Source organism: Trematomus bernacchii, unplaced genomic scaffold (assembly GCF_902827165.1).
Source record: "Trematomus bernacchii unplaced genomic scaffold, fTreBer1.1, whole genome shotgun sequence".
Classification (NCBI taxonomy): Eukaryota; Metazoa; Chordata; class Actinopteri; order Perciformes; family Nototheniidae; genus Trematomus; species Trematomus bernacchii.
Window position 1 is genome coordinate 1,922,359 of NW_022988082.1, and position 11,219 is coordinate 1,933,577.

Below are 11,219 nucleotides of genomic sequence, written 5' to 3' on the forward strand. Positions count from 1 at the left end.
GATTAAGAGTAGGCTAAGTGTACCTGCATATGTGGATGTAGAGCAAAGAGGGAGGACGCAAAAGTCAAACTAGAGTCAAACCATGTCATGAAACAAGATTGGAAATACAAGCATATTCTTTTAAAAAATAAGAAGGGGGGTAACGCAAACACATAGAAATAAAAGCAATTTGTGTAATATATACACCTACAACAAAGACATGAAGAGGTAACACAGTACATTACAGGCAGTGTAATAGAGCAGGGCTGGGTTTATTCCATTTCTTCACTAACACCTTCAGAATTTAGTCCTATTCCTACCATCGCATCTAGTTTTAATCAGTTTCAAACTCAAATACGGGTAGTGCTACAGGGACATCTGTGTGATCGGTTCACTTTCACTTCATCCCCTGTTAACAGCCACTGCAGTCCTTTCTCACCAATAAATCCTTTTCAGTTTTTTTTTTTGTATATGATAACATTACTTCTCATTAGTTAGTCACTGTTTCAATGTATTTATGAAAGCAGATCCTGACACTGTCCATTGTCTGTTACTTGAAGTATTTAAATTAACCGAGATAGTAGTTAATGGGGCTCTTAAAGCCCACTTAAAAAGGAATCCGGGTTTGACAGCTTTTAAATAATCTTCGGAAGGAAGACATATTTAGGATCACCATACAGAAAAAAACAATACTTTTACTATGTTAAGAGTGGATAAATATATAAATAAAAGCTGATCTTACTCATCACTCCTGAAAAGTCCTACAGATACACTAGCATTGACTGACAAATCCTGTACCTAATACCATACATATTTATAGAGATACTGTCGGCAGGGCCAAAGATGAAAAACATATTTTCTGCTCGTGGATTGAACCTGTAGTTCTTACAACAGGGATTTATACTGCATTGGTTAGAGTTATACAACACATTTCCCTTTCATTAAGCCTTTAAAGCTTTTTGTTGGAACTAAAGGTCATTTAGTCTTGGTGCTGTATTAGATGCAGTGCATTGCAGGCATTGAAAGGTGTCTCTAATATTTTGTTTAACAAGATCTGACATTAAAACTGAATTTAAATGTGGAACTCCCTAAGAATGTTGAAAAAGTTGTAATAACACACCAGAAATAACGGAGAAGGAATGCAAAGATTTTCAAACTCTATTTCTAATTTGAAGGAGTGAAATGACGAAACTGAGCCCGGGCTCTACTTTGCTCTGCCTGGTCCCGCACTGTGGGACCCCGCTGGGGGGCTCATTCAGCATTACTATTTGAAGAAGCTGTAGACAAATGAACCGAGTATCAAGGCCAGAATCACACAGCAGCAGAAGATCATCATTTGTTTCTGGAGAAAAGTAAACAGAGAAGGAAAAGAAGATGTTGTGCATTGCTCAGTAAATGCATTTATGTCATGAAGGAAAACAAATTCAAAGAAATGAAAAGTCAACAGTAAAGTAAACAGACAATGTTTCATCAGGCCAGTAAAGCCATGTGACTGCTCCATCAGTCTCAACTTACCCTTCGGGCCTCCTGCTGGAATTTGGCTGCCTTTTTGGTATCGGCCACTGCCCTCTCTACAAAGCCCACCGACTGGTCCATGTTGCTCTCAATTCTGTCAATCATACCCCCCTAGAGAAGGGCAGGATAATGAGAGAGAATTCTTTGTCAATTTTTCTTTTTTTCAGAAGTGAGATGGTAACTTAAAGGGGACCTATCATGCAAAATGCACTTTTGTACGTCTTTTATACATGAATATGTGTCCCCGGTGTTCCAGGGAACTCACCAAGTGTCAGAAAACACAACCCTCTCTATTTTCCTCCATACCCAAATCTCTAAAAAAGGGGCTGCAACGGATCTGATCAAAACTGATCCAGATTTGAACACTGTCCTGACGTCAGGACAGTGGTGCTACGGCTATTGGGCCAACTCCACCAATCAGGAGGTGACAGCCACGGCCATTGCCGTTCGAAAGCGCTGGAGACGCTGTAGTACATATGCCAGGCCTGTAGATGGTGCTGTTCTCAAAGAATCTGCCCTTGCAAAAACAGAGCTAAAAAATGTCAAATTGAGCAAAATGAGGCATGGCTAAAATGCATGATCTGTTTGATATTTTGAAAAAAAAAAAGTATAAATATGCCTTATATAGGTATGGTCCTATACTATATTATTCAAATATAGCATGATAGGTCCACTTTAAGTGAGCATGTGTGGTGCTGTGAAGGTGGACATCTTCAGCTTTTCCAGCGTTCCTTCAAATATCTGATCAGTTATATAATCTAACACAGCGACTGATAGCTGGAAGAACATGAGAGACTTTAATGTACAACAGTGACAAACAATATGTGACATCTTTACTTTAACTCTTTACTTTAAAAACACTCTTTCTACTCAGATACACCAATATGAAACAAAACCTGTCTCCATATTACATTTTCCTCATACTCTTAAACACATTTCTCCAATCAGAAGTGGCAACAGTTAGTAAGCAAAACTGCTTTTGGTAGCAATGTTGCTTGTACAGTATATGAACAAGTAGATCTATCATTTTGTTCATAACATAAAAGGGGGGTCAGAAGTGATCTGTTTCTACCTTATTACCATTTGTTCACATCCAAAACACATGTCTCACTGGACACCCTCTGGTTAGTTACACTGGTAGCCTACAGTCCAGTCTTCCATCACATTGGTTTATTATTGTGAATCAAGCAATCATATGATCAATGAAGAATATATATTAAGTTGTTTGGTGAAAGGCAACACATAAGTGATTGCTGCGTGTGTGCGTTTATACCTGATTCTCCACCAGCATGGCAATATCCACAAACATGTCATGGAGCTCCTTGATGCTGCTCTCCAGCCTCATGATGTCTTTGTGACGGGCCTGGATTTCATTCAGGGCCTGCTGGGTGATCTTAGATTCCATGATCTGGGGGGGGGGGGGGGTCACACCGACAGATACAATTATGTCAGCAGAAGAGTGAAAACACATTAAAAGGAAAATACTTTTTTATTGCAAGAAGGTTTAATTGCAGCAATAGGGGAGGGGGATCACGGCCTGAAAATAATATTAATTAATATATTTTGTACGCAACAAAATACATTTTATTACTTTCTTTAATAAATAATCTACATTTCGCCATCTGCAAGTACACTCTGTAGAATGATGGTACAGGTAGCATGCTACCTGTTGACAGTACCGTATTTCACACCACACCACGGTACAGTACATTATACTTTGGTTCCCAATTCTGTATACCATAGTAACCAGTATAGTATGCAATATGGAATATGCACCATGGTGCTGTCAAATATAGCCAGGTGCCATGTTATGGTACTATTAAAAAATACCATGGTATATGCACTAAGGCAATGTCCATGCTTCTGTAACATGGCACTTTGTAACATACCTACTAATGTAAAATAAAAAATGTTACATGAAATAACGGACTGAGGTATGATCTTGGACAATCTCAATTCATTGTTGATCGACGATACATTAATAGAGTGACTTAGCTGTGAGTGTGTTATTTGAACTGTGTGTGTGCATGTTCAACATATTGAGACACACAGACTCTCACCCCGGCACTGAACACAGCCGAGTTTCCTCCCTCCAGCATGGCCTCCAGTTCTTCGTCAGTCGTTGCTGTCCCCGCTGTGATTAACAGGAAGACAGTTGAACAAGTGTTTCACACACAAACCTGTTAACAGCTGACAGCAATACACAAGGACGAGGCCTACTGTCAGAATAATAACAGCATACTAGAGTAACTGCCAGTCACCTGACTCCTGTGACAGTAGAGACACCTACCCCGGGATTCCACCGGGGATTCCCCACCCCGGACACACAAGCACGCGGTTTGATTGGCTAGAGCTTGTACTGGCATATGATTTGATTGGCTGACGCTTCCGTCGAAGCTTCAAAAGTTGAACATTGCTCAACTTTTGAAGCGAGCAACGCGAGCAAAGCGAAGCGACGGAACCACAATGCAGTTCGGCAAAGCGTGACGTCACCCCATTCAAAGTGAATGGGCAGAAGCGTTGAAGCTTCAACGCACGCCGTCGTGTGGACGGGTCGTGATGCGGCCGTAACGCGGTGCAGACGGACCCGGGGGAATCTAGAGGTTACACTGAGGCCAACATGCCTCTGAATAATCAGATGAAATATACAATCAACACTAAACACATCACGTTTAAAGTGGACTGATAGTAAGGGTACCATGTGGACTTTCTGTTTCACAAGAGATGTTGTGAAGAGCATACGCGCCAGATGAACAGGGGGGATACATATTTCTGCCATATCATCAAGAAAATCTTTTTTTTTGTAAGACTTCAGAGTCATGGAAAGCTCAGGAACTCCCCCACACTGTCAAATTGCTGTGTTCCTGACAATGCTTGAAACAAACAATGACACTGACAGGTTAAACAAAACTGTGTTTGTTCTTGGTGCCAAATCCATGGGGCGCCTTTAGTGTCTGTCACACTCATATAATCTGAGTCCTAATGATAATAATAATAATAATAATATTATACTATAATACTACTGACATGAACAGTGATCAGTGAACCCCTACTGCTGACAGTACCATGGTAAGGGGTCCATACAGGGTTGGAGATATGTGGGAGCCAATGGGAGCTGAGCTCCCATAAGGAGGCGTCTGAGCTCCTATGAAAGCAGTGAAATCATACATCTGTGGGGGTCGCTAATACATTACAAACAACCATTATTTTAATCAAAAATAATGAATTTTAATGTAATGAGTATTATTTACGTTAACGAGGTAAATAGGCTAAAAGAAAAACATGTTTTCCAAAAGAACTACGCATCGTATTCTCTCTTGAATGACAATATGCCTGCACTTCACCTCCAAGGTGCGCAATAAAATATTGGACCACGTAATTACCAGTGAAGTCTCAGTGTAAATGGATCTACTGAACTCCAGCTCATTTGAGTCTCGATGATTGATCAATTTAAGGTGCCCTTTACACGAGAACGAAACGGCTTGTATCTGCAGTTTCTCTTCCATATAGCCCTATTATTTACACGAGGCCGTAACAAACGGACCCCACAAACGATAACGGGTCCCAAGGTGGATAGATTTGCAAACGAAACGCTCTGGGGGGTCAAACGAGTCCGTGTAATCGCCTCTATACGAATATTTCCTGAAAAAATAACGATAGCCCCACCTCTCCCCGCCTCTGCTGCTCACTGCTGTAGCATGGCCAGTAGCTACTGCTAGTGCTACTGCTACTGATCATGCTACAGATGTTAGTACAACATCTACAGCTCTTCTACCACAACCATCAGCAACAAGTGGACATGGAGAATTACATGAACTACTACATGTTGCTAAATCCACCGCGGGGCATAAACAGAAGGGTAGCCATGGCAACATTGCTCCGGGGCTGCTCCGGGGTCTTCTTCGCTGCTTTTGGTGTATTTTGTGGCGGAAGTTACAGCGCCACTTACAGTCCCGGCATATGTACTACAGCGTGTCCAGCGCTTTCGAGCGGTCTCGCGTGGAAGTACAGCGCCACTTACAGTCCCGGCATATGTACTACAGCGTTTCCAGCGGTCTCGTTTGAACAGACACGTTAAATGAAACGAATGCATGTGAACGGAAGACTTTTTTGAAAACGCATACTGTGCATAAACGCAAACGTTCCCATGTAAAGGCAGCCTAAGAGTCATATTCAGACCTGACTATTACAGGTCACAGCTTCACCATTTTTCACAACTGTCCTACCAGTTGTTAACGCTCTTGTTCCAAACTATGTCGTGTAAGAAGTGGTTAGTGGCTGTCATTTTCATCTTCAAAGCAGATTTAATACATTTTTAACTGAGAACAAGCTGCAATGATTTGAATAAGCATATGGTATATATAAGACCAGTGGCGGCCGGTCCATAGGGGCGCTAGGGGCGCCGCCCCACCTCTTCCCATATTGAAAAAAAAAAAAATAAATAATAATTAAAATTAAAATAAAAAAAAAAAAATATGTTTAAAAAAATATATATGTTTTTATTTTTATTTTTAATGAACAAGGTAAATATTATATAATTGGTATCAGTAAAATGTATAATCTACAATAAAATCTCGTTTAAAATTGTGTTACGATGTCTAAAGTTACTGATAAGTCACATGTTTCCTGCCTGGCCTTGCCCATGCACCTTCTCTCGTCTGGGCGCTAAGAGAGGAGCCTTCAACCAGTGCAGCAGCAGCCACCAGCAGCTGACTGTTGCTATCTGTAACGTGTAAACTATGCCGCGAAAATATAATTTCAGCCAATCAGCGTCGTCAAAGATGACGGTCACCGGGCGCCAATGTCAGCGCCCAGTGCAGTCTGTGAGTAGTTTGGACAGTGACTCGTATCCGGTTGACGCAGTAGTTGATGAGGATGGCTTCGTGTGCAGGTGGAGTCTCCGGACCTCGGTCCCCGGCTAATTCTGTTCAAGAGCTAATCTCCAATCCTTTCGAAAGGAGAAGTTTGGCAGATAAATTGTTGCTTAAAGACCTTGCACCGGACCAACCCGATTTGAATATATCGCAGCAATCTCGTGAAAAAGACAACATTTATACACAAGGCTTAGTAGCTGGTACACAAGAAAGGCTTGGCTAGCTGGATGCAAACAGGTAAATGCTGTCTTTTGTTTCCCATGCTTGGATATCACTTTATATGTAGAGAGGAGGTTTCCCATGGTTGTTAGAAGTTTATTAATAAGTGGGCATTTATCACAGAAGTGATTGTTCTGTCTCCACGTTTGTTGCATTGTCTGTGATGTATTTTCCAACGGTTATAGCTCCTGTTCTGTCCCAGCAACACTACACGGTTTGCAGCTCCACCACATTTTTGGTTTATCTTCGGTGTCGCTTAAAATCTGCTTCCCATCGGACTAAAACCTCCACGTAATCTGAAGACAGATACTTGAAGTTATTTAAACCTTTTGCAAACTTTATGTTCTTTCTTGCTCTAGCCTTGCCAGTTACATTGTACATAACACATATATTATCATTATGCTAACTGGTTGTTCGTGTTAGACGATGTAGCTTTTTCATTTCTGAGTTATTGCTATATGTAAATAAGCCTGTTTGTAAATAATCCTCAGAGAAACAAAGAAAAAACACAATTTATGACATTTTGTGCTGTGGTTATTTTTTTTAAATTGCATTTATTCACAGTTCAGTTTGAAATGCTGTAGTGACTTGTATTGAACCACTTAAATATTTATAATTAATGCTACTGAAAAGATGCTATTAATTTTATATCTCACATGCAGTTCACTGTAAAGCTACTTGGTGAAGGTGTTGGTTCATAAAACATGAACAGTTTTAAGAAAGAAAAAAACAGACCAGTTCTGAGAACACAAATTCCTGGTAAAGTAGTAGATGTTCAGGTTGATAAATAATATTTTCCACACTGAAGATTATGGAGGTATTGATCAGTCTTCTCATATTTTTAAGCCTCGATTTCTCCTTTCCCCCCCCCTCTAACATCACCAGAAGTCATCATTTAAGGGGTCATTTCTCGAAAAAAAATTTCGGGGGGAAACCCCCCGGACCACCCGGGTAGGTCACTTACGGTACGTCAAGAGCCCCACCAAAAAAAAAGACCACCGGCCGCCACTGTATAAGACATAAGATACACAATATACCTCACATAATGTCATTATGCTTGAAAAAAATAACTATGTAATTCAGGAAAGTCACCAGAAGCCAAGTCATGTATAAAGGAGCAATAACATAATTATGTGACACTGAATGACTGTGACACATGGTGAACTTGAATGTGTGCATGTAATGTAAAAAGTGATTGATAGATTTATGAAAGGCATATTCAAAACAATTAAAGTAATGTATTTCGGCCTGACTCGGAGGATGAAGTCATGATATCATGACTTTAACTCACTGATCTCCAGCTGCCGGGCGATCCGTCCTTTGCTCTTATCTCTGAAGTCCATCTGAGCCTCGTTGTATCGGGTCATCACCTCAACAAACTTCTTGGCCAGGATGGCATGCTGGGAACGGAGAATGCAAATGCCTTGTTAAATGACTTTAAAAGGGGAGTAAATATGTAATGGAAGTGACATAACACATAATTGTGTCCATGTTTATGCTTTCAGCTTCATAAAATGATTTCAATGGGCCTTTTATTTACAGAGTGCAAAGCAACAGAGGTAAAGACCAGGTCTCTGTGTCAGCTTCTACAGGAGGGGTGGGGGCTGAGAACTTCCAGAATCAATAAATATGTAAACCCAAACATTTCCTGTGAGCTCCAGCTCTTTAAAAGGTCAAATTTTGATAAGTAAACTTAATTAAATAGTTATATCTTATAAAGTCTGACCTGTGATTTGCGTATCCTGACGTCAGCTGAGGCTTTTTCATCTGCTTTCTCAAGCTGGCCCTCAATACCTGATACACACCCACCCACACACACCCACACCCCCCCCCCCCCCCCACACACACACACACACACACGCACACACAGACACACACACACACACAGAGGACAATTGCAAATTGCAAAAAGATGATTTCAATTGGATAACTTCCAGACATACGCAGTTAATGGAGTTAATACAATCAGTGAACAGGAACAAAAACAATACTGACTCTTCAGTTTGTTTCTTGCGTTGTTAGCCGACTTCTTGATCTCATTGGTGACGGCTTCAACTTCATCCTGTGTTTCTGAAATAGAGTGAGAGGCGAGGGAGTTCACAAACAGCAAGAAGTGTGTGTGTGTGTGTGTGTGTGTGTGTGTGTGTGTGTGTGTGTGTGTGTGTGTGTGTGAGCCTGAGAGTGTGTGAGCCTGAGAGTGTGTGTGTTTGTTACTCTGTTCAGATGAAGCAGCTGACAGGATGGTGGAGTAGAGTTTTTTGATTTCTGTGACACTCTCATCAATCTTGTCAATGCTGGTGCGGATATCTTCAATCTGAAAGAGATACAACATTAGCACAGAATACGTTCTCTTCTAGCAATGTGAGCAACAGACAGACACAAATTGAATACCTGAGCAAAGAAATCATCCATAAAAGCCTGATTCTCCACTGGAATCTCAACGTCATCGGTTCCTGTGTCACTCTTCTGTTAAACACACACACACACACGCACACGCACACGCACACACACACACACACACACACACACACACACACACACACACACACACACACACACACACACACACACACACACACACACACGCACACGCACACGCACACACACAGGCAAATTAGGAAGAGGGGAAAACTCCCAGGAATCACAGAATAAATACAAATATTGATGGTACAGCAGCAACAAATCTTATATTCAACATCTTTAAAAGTCCTGATACATTAGATACATGGTCACCTCTAAATATTGATGTATTTCCTGTCTCGTTATAAACCGTCTAATCAGCAGTTTGACAGACACATCTGTACAGTGTGCAGTGGATGTGCCTCTGAGACGTCAGGCACACTCACACCCACGCTTGAGTCGCACGCGCTGCTGCCTTCTGCACGCTCCAAACTAAAGAGTAAACTCATTTTAAATCCTCAGCCTTACGACACGCTTTAGGACTATAAGAATATTTACTCTAAAACATCAAAGTAATACATATTTAACACGTGCTAGCTTGTGTCACCTTATGTTTTCCTTCATGTTTCAAATATTCGCCTAGAACCTGCTTTAATATTATTTCTAAATGCGGTTTTCACATTTGTTTTTCTATTATTTTGTGCTAAATTGAACAAGTGGAAAATAAACTCATGAATAACAGACACAGCGACAGTACACACGCATGCACGCACGCGCACACACACACACACACACACACACACACACACACACACACACACACACACACACACACACACACACACACACACACACACACACACACACACACACACACACACACACACACACACACACACACACACACACACACACACACACACACACTGATTACAGCAGGAGGCCTGAGACCTGCAGCTCATCACTCAGCCGGACATATTAACGCTTCCTACCTCCTTCAGCTGGGCCAGGCGGTCCTTCATCTTCAGAGCTCTGTGTTTAATTCACACTTCAACAAATAAATCAATATATAGATAGGTAGATGGATAAAACCACTACCCCAAAGGTCTCGGACGACTATTCCTTCCCTAGCCTACAGGATGTCAAGATGGCATCCAAATTAGCCCAGTGGAAGTGATTAGCTGCTTCAGTGGATGCTGGAGAGTTGGCGGGAGGAGTTGTCAGAGGAGAACCGGCAGACATGGAGGAGAACCGGCAGTCATGGAGGAGAACCCGCAGTCATGGAGGAGTCAGAGGAAGGAGTGAGGAGAGTTCTTCATGAAGAGAAGCTGCTGGTTGGTCTGGACGCTCCTCTCTCTCAGTATTTGTTGTCCACCTACCCTCAGGTCCACTAAGCCTCTATCCTCTAAGAACGGATTAGGACAACAGTGCAGGACGATAACACCCCCCCCCCCACACACACACACACACACACACACACACACACACACACACACACTCACACACGTCTCCTAAACCTGCACAGTGTGTTTTCTTAAGCTTTTACTATTAATCCATACAATTGCTAAATGTAATAGATAATGAGTGACTGACTCATTTCATTCATGTCTTACTTACCTACTGTTTAAAACTATTCAAATGGGGGTGCTCTTATGAAAATAAAAAATGTGTGACTGCAGGTGGTGTTTCTTTCTTTACATGAGATATATGTTAGGAGCCGCATGGCCGCTAGGGGGTGCTAGAGTGGCTTTGACTGAGTTGGAAAATCCTGCATTCAAATTCTTACTTAAAGGGGACCTATCATGCAAAATGCACTTTTGTACGTCTTTTATACATGAATATGTGTCCCCGGTGTTCCAGGGAACTCACCAAGTGTCAGAAAACACAACCCTCTCTATTTTCCTCCATACCCAAATCTCTAAAAAAGGGGCTGCAACGGATCTGATAAAAACTGATCCAGATTTGAACACTGTCCTGACGTCAGGACGGTGGCGCTACGGCTATTGGGCCAACTCCACCAATCAGGAGGAGACAGCCACGGCCATTGCCGTTCGAAAGCGCTGGAGATGCTGTAATACATATGCCAGGCCTGTAGGTGGTGCTGTTCTCACAGAATCAGCCCTTGCAAAAACAGGGCTAAAAAAGTGCAAATTGAGCGAAATGAGGCATGGCTGAAATGCATGATCTGTTTGGTATTTTGAAAAAAAAAAAGTATAAATATGCCTTATATAG

At 41.7% G+C, this 11,219-nt stretch overlaps 1 protein-coding gene across 1 annotated transcript; it reads right to left on the reverse strand.

Moving 5' to 3' along the window:
- Positions 1 to 1,243: 1,243 nt before the first annotated feature.
- Positions 1,244 to 10,009, reverse strand: zgc:165520 (uncharacterized protein LOC571872 homolog). Its single transcript, XM_034120955.1, has 10 exons — positions 9,980 to 10,009; positions 8,979 to 9,053; positions 8,802 to 8,901; positions 8,583 to 8,657; positions 8,314 to 8,381; positions 7,879 to 7,987; positions 3,555 to 3,628; positions 2,768 to 2,902; positions 1,495 to 1,605; positions 1,244 to 1,321 (listed from the first exon to the last, which is right to left on the reverse strand). The coding sequence occupies exons 1-10, from the start codon at positions 10,007 to 10,009 to the stop codon at positions 1,244 to 1,246; spliced, it is 855 nt and encodes a 284-aa protein (XP_033976846.1).
- Between the last annotated feature and the right edge of the window lie 1,210 nt (positions 10,010 to 11,219).